This window comes from Hydra vulgaris, chromosome 12 (genome assembly GCF_038396675.1).
Source record: "Hydra vulgaris chromosome 12, alternate assembly HydraT2T_AEP".
Classification (NCBI taxonomy): Eukaryota; Metazoa; Cnidaria; class Hydrozoa; order Anthoathecata; family Hydridae; genus Hydra; species Hydra vulgaris.
Genome location: NC_088931.1, coordinates 54,500,176 through 54,515,447, shown reverse-complemented (window position 1 = coordinate 54,515,447; position 15,272 = coordinate 54,500,176). Strand labels below are relative to the sequence as shown.

At 25.9% G+C, this 15,272-nt stretch overlaps 1 protein-coding gene across 1 annotated transcript in view; it reads left to right on the top strand.

Annotated features, from left to right (window-relative positions):
• LOC100214813 (transmembrane 9 superfamily member 4) overlaps window positions 1-15,272 on the top strand; it is an 80,808-nt gene that overhangs the window by 40,704 nt on the left and 24,832 nt on the right. The window contains exons 3-9 of the mRNA XM_065813731.1: window positions 4,525-4,568; window positions 4,647-4,759; window positions 7,410-7,461; window positions 7,544-7,588; window positions 13,068-13,126; window positions 13,243-13,284; window positions 13,428-13,507. Of these exons, the coding sequence (XP_065669803.1) occupies window positions 4,525-4,568; window positions 4,647-4,759; window positions 7,410-7,461; window positions 7,544-7,588; window positions 13,068-13,126; window positions 13,243-13,284; window positions 13,428-13,507 (435 nt within the window). The remainder of the gene's footprint in view (window positions 1-4,524; window positions 4,569-4,646; window positions 4,760-7,409; window positions 7,462-7,543; window positions 7,589-13,067; window positions 13,127-13,242; window positions 13,285-13,427; window positions 13,508-15,272) is intronic.

Below are 15,272 nucleotides of genomic sequence, written 5' to 3'. Positions count from 1 at the left end.
AACTTAATAAGATATTTTATTTACTAAAATACTTGAACTAAAAAGATTTTATTTGAACAATCGAGGGACAATTATAGTTATTAATTTAAACAATTATATCAGAAAATAGCAAGCAACTTGTAAGATATTTCTTGTAAATGGTCATTATCAATTGTGGTATTAAGAAATATGTAATAAGTTTTATTAATTCTCCCTCTCATCTAATAGAAAGAGGGAAAGAAGGAAATTGTTTTTAGAGCAGAATGTTAAAAAAAGTAAAAAAACACACAATAGATAATAGTAACTGATTTTATTATGTTACCAGTAAACAAAATTATTTTTACCTTGATTAAAAGGTAAATTCCCAGCATTTCTTAATTAAGTTCCAGCTTCTCTCTGACAGTTGACTAATGATTAATAGAGTAAACTTAACGTCATGTTAAATTTACAAAATAAAAACCATGTTTCAGTAAGCAAACTAATCAAGCGATGACGAAGGCTACTAAAAAAAAAAAAAGGAACAATTATGTTTATGAAATTATAAAAAAATTTAAAATCATTTATGTTATTAACTGTTTGTTTATAAATTGTTGTTATAAACTGTTAATATTCTAAATATTACTATAAATATATATACTATAAATCACTCAATATATTACTATAATAAATAATATAATAGTAATATATATATATATATATATATATATATATATATATATATATATATATATATATAATAATAATATTACTATATATTATAATAATATAAATAATATATAGTAATATTGTTTATATAATAAATATATAAATAATATTACTATAAATAGAAAAATTCATACTTTGCTTTGTTCTCAAGTGTCTAAAGTAAAATCGAATTAACAGACATTAATACTGCTTGACACTGAAATTCTTGCAAGTAAGTTCTGTCTCGCTGAGCAGCATTTCTTACATTTCAACAACGATTAATTTTATCCTACCTAAATCTATCTCTTTTATTTGATAACAACTATTTTAATGTTGCCTATTACCATTTACACTAATAACTTTGAGCCTAATATTATCCATTTCAATTTCACTATTTTTATTAGACACGTTACCAACAATATTACTATTGTTACAACTGAGTAATTGCAATCTTTTCTAATCAAAAACTATAATTCAACTTAAAATTTATTGTAAAACTTAGATACACGATTTCTAATCAATGTTGAATGTTCAGGATTGTGCACCAATTATGCCATCTCTTGGAAAAAAAAAGCGAATAAACCGTAGGATCTAAGTTAGCTGACATTCTCAATAAAACTTCTAAATGACCTTTTGGGTAAATAACCTCCCTGGAAGCAGGTGCAGCACCATCTCCAACGAATACAACAGCAACTTCACTAACTATAGTTTGCAAATGAAACATTAAATTATGTAAGCAAAGTTGATTGCGATGTTATTGCCTTCTAAAATTTACTGCTGCAAGTGGGTCAGAGATATACAGTTGATAATGTTGGGGGAATATCTTGATCTGGCCTACACAATGAAAAACTTGACCACATATTTTAAAACATGGCAGTCTACGATTTATAGGTTAAACCACACTATCAGTAAATAAAATAAAGACAGGCATATTAAATTCTAATATATTTAAAAAAATTTATATTGGAATTATGATATAACTTCCTGTAAATCTTGCAGAAAATGGAAGTAAAACTACTTTTCAATTATGGCAACATAAAAAATGTGTTTCATCAAAAAAATATTAAGCACAGCAATGCTGACAGATCTGGCTCATTTCTCCTAAATAATTATAATCCAGAATAGTATCACTTCTTGCTATACAATATATTCTGATTGTCTAGTAGCATTTCATATATTTTGAGGATGATTAATCTCATCTAGACTCTTTTATTTATGTGATAATTAGCTAGCTAATCTCTTTTATTTATGTGATAATTACTTTTAACTCATCTTTTCATGATGTACTAATTTAGGTATAAATTAGTTTATTCTTACCAAGCAGCATTTCTTATATTTTGATGACAATTAATTTCAGCTTGCCTAGTTCTAATCATTTCAATAAATTATCAATTATTTATAAGTTGATAGTATTTCTTCTAATAACTTATTTATGTCTAATATCGACCATCCAAAAAAAAGAGCAAAGAAATTAAATAAAAATATCAAAATATTAATAGTCTAAAGTGGTAAATAAATCTACAAAGTGGTAAACATATATATATAATGTACAAGTAAAAATCAACAAAAACCTGCAATCCTAATAACAAAGATATTATTTGGTAGTAAAAACAAAAACACCATGTTGAATCTTACTTGGTTTCTCATCTATAAAACAATTTTATTTAACTTTTTAAAAGAAATAAAAAAAAAATCATAATGTCTTATGTTAAGCAATGTATTTAAAAAAAAAAAAATCAAATGCAATTACTTTAGAATATATGATATATAAACCTTTACAATTTAACTCATTAGCTAGCGTGGAATACTGATCCGCATGTAGAAAAGCCTAGAAACTACTTTAAAAACGACGCTACTACTACTACTATTAAATTAGTGTATTAATATTTAGATTATTATTAAAATAATATATATAATTTTTTTATGAAAATAATAATAAAATAAGAACGAGAAACGAGCTGTCGAAGAAAAAAATTAGATAAGTGTTTTTACTCTTTAATATGGAAAAAATTTATGGAGGGCAACAGTGGGAAAAAGAGAGGAGCGTCAATAATCCCTCACTTTTACTAAATTTTCAAGTTAACTATAAAAATATAAATTAAAAATTTTTTTTTTAATTTGTCTACCGCTACCCCCTGCCCCATATAACAAATAGCGTCGCAATTCCTGTGGCTAGCAAGCTACTAACTGGCTTGGTTGCTTTAGGGTCAACTTACATGATTCTGATCTTTGGTATGACTAATATATGGGTAATTGCTGGCTAATATAATTTTTGGAAAAGGATATCATATCCAAATCAAATATATTTGAGTTCAAAACGCAAATATATACAAATATAAGTCCTATTGATTTTTTATGATCACAGAAAACATGTATTATCATTTTTTCCTCACTAAGGACATTGTTCACATCTACTTTACACCATCTTGTGGTATATCCAAGTTTTTCACATGTTCTACATTGCAAAGATCTTTTTTTTTAGTGGCCATCATTGGATGTGTTCTTATCATCAGTCAAATATTTGTAAACCAATTTCTAAAAGAAAAGGCTGAGTTTTATTTTTAAACAGTTGACTCAGAGTTGGTTTAAAAACTCTTCTACACTCTCCCTACTTTCTTTTGCTTTCACTAGAGTATTAGGCCTGGCAAAATTAATGGAGTTAGGAATTGGATTAGTCCAGATTACTTGGTTTTTTGATTCTTTAATTTCTGGGGGACACCACTAGGAATTTGATTTGCTTCAAAATTTTCTTGATGTTTACTTTTTCATCTTCTAATGTTTTATATCTCACGTTGATTGATTTTATAAACTTATATAGCTTTGATTTTTCCAATGAACTTAATTTGATGTTCAAAGTTAGTGAAATTTCTTCTAATTCTCTTTTTTTTATCAATAACATTTTAACACAAATTATCAGTAGGTATTCTTGAATTGTCTGAAAAAGTTGATTTTCATAATCACTCAACCTCGAATATCAACATGTACGAACAATTTAAGTTCAAATTTGAATTACTCAATTTCTGGGACCTTTTTTTTTCCTGCCATTTTCTTTTTAATCAAAGAAATATATTTTCACCTAATTTAGAATGTTTTTAGGTCCAAACAAACCATATATGTTTATACTTCAATTTTTCTTTTTCTTTAAATAATTCACAAATTAAATATCATTTCCAGATCAGGATAGAACTTTTTTTCAATTTCTCAAGTAGTTTTTATTGTATAGCACTTCAGTTATTGTTAAAAACAGTATTTTGTATAATTTTAAGATAAACATTTTTCTTCATTTTTTTCTTCAACTTCAAACAGATATAAAAACAAAATGGTTTGATGAATTTCAAAAATATTTTTTGCACTGACCTACATGTGTTTTACACAATGTAAATTTACTATTTAAAAATAAAAATAATAAGTTAAAAAAAAGAAATATTTCATGCTCTAGGCACACTTTACATTAAACCTCTTGCTTTGCACTATACCACTTGCTTTGTAATATACCTCTTGCTTTGAAGTAAGCATTATGCCACTGCACCACTACCGGAATAAATCATTTAACATTTGTTATATTTATTTCTTAAATTAAAAAGAGTGTTTTTATGGCTTATTATGTTTTTTAAAAATTGTTTTCTGTTTTTTCAACAGAATGTTGCTTATAAAGGAAAGAAAAAAAAGCTGAAAAAATAATCTGTAACTATTTATAGTGGTTTATAGTGACCTAGCTACACATGTTTTTATTTAAATTATTTTCAATTTATAAAAAGAATAATGTAATAATAAATAAAAAATACGAGAATATTTCCAATTTTTTAATTATGTTTTTATTATTTTACATTATAATAATGTAATTATGCTATTTATATTAAGGTGAGATACTTCGCGGAGATCGAATTGTTAACACTCCATATCAGGTACAAATTTAGTTACTCATAAATGTGAAACATAAAAAATGAAAAAATGATAATCAGATTTGTTTGATTGTTTTATAGTTCAAAATAAATGTATCTTCTCCATGTACAATTCTTTGTGCTAAAAAAACAATTGCAGAGAAAGAATCAAATCTTTTTAAAGAAAGAATTGAAAACGATTACTTAGTTCACATGTAAGAGTTTTTTTTATTCTGTATTCTAATGTTTTTAACTATATTTAGTTAATTAGTTTTTTTTAATATTACCCAATTCCATTTCAAATCATCTAAAAAGGTTTGATATATGTTTTTTTTTCCTGTTTAGTGTGGGTAATTAGAGGTCATTACATGCTAAGTAAAAACAATCATCCTAAAAAAAAAGAAAACAAAAATAAAAAATTGAGCTAATAATCTTGAAAAAATCACATGCAAATTTTTAAATTATCGCCTTTAGTTCCTAACCTATTAACTTCTAAGAGGACTTGTTATGGTTAAAAAAAAATTAAATTTTATCTATAATTCATTTAACATAAATAATCCATTTGAACTACCAAGTTTCTGGTTATATTTCTATTGTATTCAGGGTGTTAATCAGTCCAATCCCGCCTCGTATACCGTGAAATTCCTAATGGGTTTAAAATTCCCAAAATTTAATGCCCTTTTATTTTTAAAAAGTAATAAGACAATTTCAATAAAAATTTTCAATATTTTGTAGAACAATAGTAATAAATATTCCCAACATTGCAAAAACGCTCTATAAAATATATTCCTGACTATACTCTGTGGTTAAAAAATATTATTATAAATAAAAGTTATTTTTATGTTTTTATTTTCTCAATAATAATAACAATAAATTAATAATGACTATAATAAAATAATATAGGAAATAAGTTTTTTCACCGCATTTTTTTAACACTTCATTTTTTGATATTTGCAATAAATTGTGGCCAAGTCAAAACAACAAAAAATATGTGTAGTCATATAAGCAACCCCCTGAATTAGAAAAAATGAGGTCAACAATAATTTGCCGACCTCAATCTTTTTGAGGTCAGCATCTGGTCGGCAAAAATTATTTGATACAAAGGTCTAACCATAAAGTATAGAAACAAGGTCAGCAATTTTTTGCCGATCTCAAATACTTTCAGGTCGGCAGTTAGGTCGGCATTGCCGAATGCCGACCCTAATTCCGAGGGTTATATAAGGTGTACGACAGCGCGGACCGCCTAAGAAGGCTTGATTATTACCATGTTCTATTAAAATAACCTAAAAAAATATATGGATTTTATAGACAAAATATCAAAGAAATACATTTTTCATACATTTCATTTGATGCAATTTTATTACATTGTACCAATGTCATATTAAAAAAGCCTTAAGGTACTTCTTCGACAATTGCAGGAATAAGAAAAGATTGTTTCACTTTACAGATTAAAAATTTTTTAATAATCTTTATACTCTTGTAAATGTTTCAACAATGCTGAAAACCCATCTAGTGCAAGTTTCCAACAGGAATTTGATAGCTTATTCTAGTGGCGCAAAATGGTTTTTAGGTAAAATTAATGGAACATCTGAAGAAAATCAAGATATTCTTGTTATGTTTATAAAACATTTTTTACACTTTTACTTGGCAAAGTAGTATTTGAATAATAATAGATATGTGTTATGCATAATCTTTAAAATTCCATCAGCAGCAGGTAGAGCTCTTATCTAAAGAAGTAACTATAGTTTTAAATTTGTATATCAGGAAAATTGTTACGATTTTCATTTAAATTATTAAATTATTACAATTTAGTTAAATTAAATCCTAAAAAATTTTTTATTTTGATGATTTGCTGCGTATGTTCATTGTTTATTTATTTCTAATTGATATATAGCATAAAATTTTAATAATAAAGTGTATAAATAATAAATAGAAAAAAACTAAAAAAAGTTTAATAGAATTATTAGATGACAATTAAATGGACTAGATAAAAGTGGGTTTAATAACTTATTTGACTATGTGAAATAAAAATCAGAGTAACTTTGTTTACTTCAAAATTTGTTGAAACAGTTGTTTTTATAAAACTAATTAGTAAATAGTTTGGGGCGTAACACATTAAAGGTTATGTTATTGCCATAAAACATCAACATGCTTAAAACTGTAAATATTTATAAAATATGACATTTTTGAAAACATATTAAATACATAAAATAGTTTTTTTTATTTTCATTTGGATAAAAGGTCAAATTTTTTATGCAAATTTCAAATTGCATAAAAGGTCTTCCATCAAAAATATTACTTTTTGCATTTAGAGGTGATAAGTTAAAACAATTTTAACTTATCACCTCTAAATGCAAACATTTTTAATCACCAGGATGACATAGAAATCAGATATATTTTTGCATTGCACCATTAGATGCACCTGGATGACATCATAAAAAAACAGGAAGTTGCAGAGGCTTCAGTGCATACTCTGATTATCAAATAGCCTGACCCGCAACAGAGTGCTGCTACATTGACTGATGGTTTGGCATGGGGCAGCAATGTTTTCTTTCATTATTCTTTGTTTTTTCTTCTTTTTCTGAAAACTTAAAGTATAAATAAATAAATATATATACATATTATTATTATTATTATCATTATTATTAATATTGTTATTATTATTATTATTTTTTTAATAAAAAAAATTCTGTATAAAATGTTCTTCATATGTAGATTGCACCAGCCCAAACCCAACCTACAAGTCTATGTACTATGCCCCTACTGATGGCTATTTCAGTATGACTTCATCATTAACATTTCCTGCACAGCTAAATCTGTATTTTAAATATATGTATGTATATATATATATATTTTTCTTTTTAGGATAATTGATAATTTACCAGCTGCTGCAAAATATATATTTGGTGATGGAAAGGTCAGCAAATTTTTCAATTCAACATTTAAAAACAATTTAACTTATAATTTAACCTAGTTAGATATTATTTTTTACTTTTTAGATTCAATTTGTTCATGGTTGGCAACTAGGGAAATCAATGAATAATGTATTTTTAAATTTGTCTACAGTTGATAATACTTTTTTTTTATGAAAAAATTAAAATAGTTACAAATAAATAAAGGAAAATTAAGAAATATAAAAGAAAATAAATAAATGATGTATGAAAAGTTTAGATTTGTGAAATTTTTGTTTGTTTTAGTTTAATTAACTATTTTTATTTTTTGGCAATTAAATTTGTTAAAATAAAAAGTAATAGTGCAATTAAATTGATAAGTTAAACATTTTTCTTAGTCTTCAGAATAGTACAATTTAGTTGAATGTTAGTACAATTTAGAATGTTTAGTACAATTTTGAATGTTTAGTACAATTTAGTTGAATGAAACATTTTTCTTAGTCTTCAGAATAGTACAATTTAGTTTAACAACTTCCTTAGTCTTCACAATATTTCAGAATTAGTAAAAATGTTTTTTTTTGCTTTCTTTTTTTACTTTTTTTGTTTTGTAGATTTCAATTATAAATTAAAAAAAAAAAGAGTCTCTAAAAGTGTTTTGATCTAGTTAGTTGTTGGTTGAGTCAAAGTTCAAATCTGTAAAAGTTGTAAAAAAACTTTTACATGCACTTAAGTTTTATAACTTGAGAAATATGCATGATAAATATAAAGGATCTTTACTTTTAATACTTGATTGAAGTGTTTTACTTCTGATATATAAACTTAATATGCACACATGGGCAGCCTTACCCTACATTCATATGCAAGAAATTTGGATGACCTTTTTATAATTTGGAATATTACTAGCTAAAAAAAATGTTATATTGTTTATGGCAGTCTTAAGCTTACATTTATTAAAACTAAAAATATTTCTGTAAATTGAATTTAAATTATTTATCAGTTTAACTTTGTAAGTATAATTATGTTGGAAGTTTCATTTAAATATTTCAAAATATTTCATCAAATATTTTGGGACTAATCAACTTAAATGAACAAAAGAAATGTACTATGAAACTAAACTTTGTTAGAAATGTACATTAAAACTGTACTAAGTTAGTAAGGACATGCATACATTAATTTAAACATATAATAATTTTGCCATTTTACAATGTTTAAAAAAATGTAAACAGTACTAATTATTTAAAAATTTCATTTAAATGGTTAAATATGCTAACAAAATACATGTCTAAAATGTCAATTGGTAACATGTTTTAAATTTTTTCACAATTTGGTTTGTACTAAAAGTTATATTCTTTGCGATTGACAACAATGGCTACACATGTGGTCATATAAAATATTCAAACAACATTGTTGCTTAGATACTTGTATAAATATAAATATATAAAGTATACATTTTTTTAACAAGTTTCTAACATCTGAAATAATTTTACCTTGGAAGCTGTATATGTTAAAAATATTTCTATCTTTAAAAGTAAAATTATTTCTTTCAATTTTAAAAAATATTGTTTTTATGGGGTAGTGGTGTAGTGGTAGAATGGTCCCTTCATAAACGAGACATTCCGAGTTTGATCCCCACCACATCCATGATAGTACCATTGCTCAACTTGTTTCATTGCATAACAACCTTGTTCGTCAAGGTTCTCGTTTCAATAGCGAGTTAAATAGTTAAGAGAGGGTTGTATCAATAAAGTAGCCTCCTCGACTGTAGTGACCCTCTCAGCCTTGGGGAGGTGAATAGCCTCCTCAACTGTAGTGACCCTCTCAGCCTTGGGGAGGTCAATAGCAACAACAACAACAAAAAAGAAAATCCTTAAAGTATGTTAAATTATATTAAAAACTGTAATATTTTGGTAGTGGTGGTTTTTTATTTATTTAGATGCACATTGTTTGAGTCATACTTGTATGGATTTTTAGAAACATATCTTTTTATTTATATGGATTTTTAGAAACATGCATTAGTTGTTCTACACATACTTTGAATAAAGTTGCTTGAATGAATAAGGATTTGGCAATATTTTCACCTAAATAAACTTTTTTTAAAACTGTGTTTTATTTTAAATTTTATCAGTTTCATTTTAAAATTGTAACTTGTATTTTTACAGACAATAAAAATTACAGCCAGTTACAAGAATAAACTGTTTGAACTTAACTTCTTATTCAAATAATGAATTTTTAATAACCACTGATCTCTCAGTATGTCAATAAAAGAAAGTTTTTTTATTAAGGTTACAACATTTAATATTGAGGTTACAACATGTTTTGTTTACAAAGTCATAAATAAAAGTGACAAATAAGATATAACTAAATACCAAGTAAAGACTTGTTTTTATTGTACAAATTGATTTTAATTAAGAAATAAAATTTATATAAAAATAACCACTTTGTATTTTTGTTAAATAAAATGTTTTTATTACATTAATTTTTTTCTTAAGTTACAAAAATATTTTATTACTTATGCAGGAAAGTTTGTTTTAAGCAAACATCAACATTATACAACTATGATGTCATCTATTGTTATCTTCTAATAAAATTATTATTGAGTATTTTCATTGAAGTTGAATTATCTGTTTTTGTTATAAAGTTCTCTGAAGAAGATAAACTTTTATTATTTGTTTATGAGGTCCTTCTGGAAAAAATTATTCAAAGTTAAATCTTTTAAGAAAAATCTTGCATAGGCTTTTTGGATCCAGTAGGCACCTCTATAACAAAAAATGATATCTCAAATATATATTACTTGACAGGCAATAAATATGATTTTTGAACTTTTTGCTCTATGGCTGACTTGCTAACTGCTGTGACTGAAAGATTTTATCGTGCATTAAATGGAGTTGGCGAGGCTAAGGCTATTGTTCTTGACATATCTAAAGCTTTCAATAAAGTTTGGCATACTGGTCTTCTCTATAAGTTTGCTTCATATGGTGTATCTGGGAAAGTTCTGGAGATTATCAAATCGTTTTTTTCTAACCGCTTTATCAAATTCATCCTTGAAGGCTTCTTCACTACCAGTAACTTTTGGGTAACTTTAACTCTTCTTCATTTCCAGTAACTTGAGGTACCCCAAGGTTTTATCTTTGGTCCTGTTTTTTTTTATCTACATTAATGATCTTCCTGACAATCTTACATCTAAAGTGGCTTTCTTCGCTTATGACTCCACTTTATACTCCAGTCTTGATAAAAAGTCTTCTCTTTTCGATTGCTTAGAACAAGCAGCCAATATTGAATCTGATCTCATGTCTGTAACAGATTGAGGCTTGCAATGGCTTGTGAATTTTAACTCCTACGAAAATCAGTTGTTTACTGCAAACAACTATTGCAATATTATCAATATTCCTATATTCATGAATAGCAACCCTCTAGCTGAGTCCTCTTCTTTACATCTTCTTGAATTATTGTTCACAACAGACCTTTCATGGAAACCATAAATACAATCAATTGCTAAATTAGCATTTGTATGGAATACTGTTGACATATTTGAGCTGGTTCTTCTAATGATGCTCTTTCTCTTCTAGACAAAGTCCAAAAACGCATTGTAAACAAAGCTGGAGCTGTCTTATCTGTCAAGTTTGAGCCCCTCTCCCATTGTCGTAAAGTCTCATTTCTAATAGTCCAAGTCAAAGTAAGTCCAAGTGGTAGTAATTATAGCAATGACTTCACATTAACTAAATTTTCAAAAAGATTAATTGATACCAGATCATCCAATAAAAATTTTGCATAAATTATACAAAATATCATAATCAAATTTTATTATATTTTACTTTAATATCAGAAACTTTACAGAAATTTTTTGTCTCATTCTCTTTTCTACAAGTATTAACATGGTTGCTGCTCAATGGAGCTATCACCTTTGTTTCTATCAACCAAAGCTCATTCTTGCTTGACTTGTCATTCAGCAAAGTCTTATACTTTTACTGTATCTCTCCCTGGATGCTCTAAAAACTTTTTTTCACTAGTTTTTTTTCCTTGCTCTTCATCTCTTCGGAACTCTTGCCCATGTTTTCCTTACTCATACAACCTACAACTTTTCAAGTCTTCTGTCAACCGTTTCCTTGCTCTTTATCTCTATTCTTTGTTTTCTAGTAATTCCCAATTTAATAGTGGTTGCTTTCAGCCTTGTTAGGAATAAATCAGAATAAAAAAAACAAAAAAAAGCTTTAGACGTACGGATACTTCACAAAAGAGCTTTGAGGGGTGCATGGCATGTGCTCAATATAAATAGGATTGTATAGGCAATGTAATAACTTAGTACTATATATCCATTTTTGAAAAAATACTTAAATTTCTTGCCATTACTTGTCACATAAAATCTTGTTTTTGGTCGAAGTTTGAAATATATTTAAAAAAATTTTTGTTGTTGAAAAATTGACATTTTAAAATAACCTTAATACATTAATATAATTCATTTATGTATTAAATACAAAAATGTTTCAAATATATTTTTTTCAGTATTTGAAGTTTTGCATCATTTTATTATTATTCAATCACGTTTGTGTTTTATTATTCATAACGCTTTTTTTTTTTTAAGTGTTTAAATATTGATTAAATATTGTTTTAATATTGATTAAATCAATATTAAACACATGTTTTTTAAACACTTTAATTGTTAAATTTAGTCCATATTTAAACAACATTTATGTACATTACATTATGAATGTTTTTTGATGATGCCCATTATAAATATATCTTTTCAATATAATTCAGTTATCATGTAAAATCCTAAATCAAATTAAAAGAAAAATGTATATTAAAATCAAGCGCGGTATTTCTATCCTGCTTAGGCACAACACAAATATTAAACAACATTTATTTATATTATGAATGTTTATGAATATTTAAACAACATTTATGAACATCTACTTCAAAGTCACTTCTTAAAATTTTCAAGAATATTGCAGAACGTGGAAAATGTTGCAAAAATATCACATCAGTTTTCTTAAGGACTTTCTGGATTAATGTAAAACTAAAGGCTCATGTTGATTTTGCTGCAAAAGTAGCTAATATGATTCTTGGATAACATAAGGAAAGCTTCCATAGTCGTAGTGCAAGAATTTGGTGACTTTGTACATTTTTTCAACCACACCTTTAAATTAGCATACATGTCTGGTCTCTGCACCTCCCCCAAGATATTCCAAAGCTAGAACAAGTACAACATTGTGTTACAAAAATGATTGCTTCAATTCAACACATACCTTACTTGAATAGGTGTGTCTTACTAGGTCTAACTACTCTAGAAGATTACTAAATAAAAGCTGACATCATTGAACAATATAAAATAAATAAGCTTGTCGCCTAATATGATAATGAAAAAATATCATATTAGTTCAACTTTAACCTGACAATTGAGATATTATTACAATTAAAACAAAAAGGATTGAATGAAAAAATTTGTTCCCTGATAAAATTATGTTATTTTAAGTGTTTAATATTGTACTAATAATAATAAAAAAAGAAATATGTCATTGCCAGTTTTTTTCTAATTCCGTACCATTGTAGTCTCTTTAATTATTTATTTCTATTTATAAAAACTATTAGTTTAAATTATTTGTTTTTCTTTGATTCTTTTTCTTTTAAAACTTAGAATATTTTCTTGAACAACCATTTGAAATTTGTAATCAGCTATAATAAAGATACAGAAAAGTATGTATTTATTAATATGATTTAGTTTTTTGATTACTTATTTGCTCATTTTTTCCTTGTCGTGCTCCTTGTTTTTTTGTTGTTGTACTTTTGTTTGTTTTGCTTGATGTATTTAGAAATGTGTTTCGAATTGTTGGCTTTGAAGTTTATCCAAGCAGGTTTAAACTTGATAAAGTTGTTTGAAAATGTTATTAATACTTTTAATCATTAAAAAATAAGAAATCAGCATATGTACAGTGAGATTACATATTTTTGCGTAGAAAAGAAACTGTATTAGGTTTAAAACTTATTTTATTTGCAGCATGAGCAATGTCATTGTTCTTGAAAATAATCAATGTAAGTTACCTTCTACAGTGGAGCCACTGTTATTGAGTAAAAATGGTATGATAATATTTTATATAACAAGTTATAAAAAATAGTTTTGAAATGATATTTTTTGTTCAAATTATTTTTATTTAAATGTTTTTTGTTGGCTTTTACTTAAATCAGTTTTAGGACCTCATTAATCAACAAAAATTAATTATGCATGGTTTTTAGTTCACAGTATATTAAAGTCAGGCATTTTTATGGCACAGTGGTTTAGCATTAAACTTGTATTGGATAATGGTTTGAGACTGGAAATGATTTGGACTCAGTGATTTATCATTGAGCATGTCTTAAATAGTAGTTGTACTTATGTTGGGCATACACACAGTGTTTAGTATTTTTAAGAAAATTTTTCCTTTTTTCATATATATTTTAAAGGTTTTAACAGTGTCAACATTCAACAGATTATGTTTTAGTATCATTAGTATTGAAGCCTCTTTTTTAATGAGTTTTAAAATGGTAACACTTTTTTCTTAACATTCTAAATCTTAGGGATTTTTAGTGAAGCAATTTTAAATCTTATGTTTTTGGCATTTATTTTGTACAGTTACAAAGTTAAATGCTCTTAAGGCAAGTAAGTCAGTTGTTCAGAAAATTAAGTCATATTCAAAGATGGACTATGAAGACTTTATGAAGTTATTACTAGAATAAGTCGTGGTTTTCTTTGAGGCAAGCTATTCATAAAAACATGATGCCTTGTGAAGGTCAAAGTTCAAAAACTGTCGCAACATGTTTGAGTTAAAAAATGTTTTACCTTTTTTTTAAAAAAGTTTAGAATAACTTTCTGTTGCTTATTTTTCTCTATCATTATTTTTGTTTTATCTTTACTTTTAGCTCCAAGTAACTAATGTTAAAATAAAGCAACTTTTATTATTATCTGAAGTTTTTGTTGAATAGTTTGGTTCAAATAAATAAAGCTAAAGATAATTTTAAGTGATGTAAATAATTTTTTTTTGTTGTTTTTGTATTTGATGCAGGTAATCTGTGGTGCTTGTAGTACTAGACTGAACAATGAAAGGCCACAGAGAAATGTGAAACATTTTTATTGAAAAAGCTTTTTATATAAAGGAGGATAAGTATCAAAAACAACGAAAAATGATCAAATGTTCAGAGTAAACACAGATATTTTAAGAAGAAAAAGCTTAAACACAAATCATAATCAACAGTAATTTTATCGTTAAAGTATACCTAAAACAAAATAGGGCACATAAGTAAACATAAATTTTCATTAAATACAAATTTTGTTTAACTTTAAAACAAATATACATATGCATAGATATATCAATATTAAAAATAAATAAATATAAAATAATAGGAGGTATAAGATAAAAACATTATTGCTTTTGTGTAATCATAATTTATGTAGTGGTGGTAATAAACTTCCTCTCAGAATCGCATTTATTATTATTGGCATTTTGAAGAGGCTCAGCACCAATACCTAGTTTATCTCGTCAGTTAAACATCATCGCCATTTATGCTCTACCAGGCATAGTTTATGCCTACTCCATACTGCAGTAAAAAAGGACTTTACTATAAACAGCTAAAACCCTAACTTCACCCAAATTTGTAAAGCACTAATATTTTTGAATAAATAATATCGATGTGAGATGTGAAATCAATATCAAATAATATAATGAAATTTAAAGAAATAAGATTATATATATATATATATATATATATATATATATATATATATATATATATATATATATATATATATATATATATATAAAATTTTAACAAAAAACAACAGACTAAAATATAAACCATAATATAAATT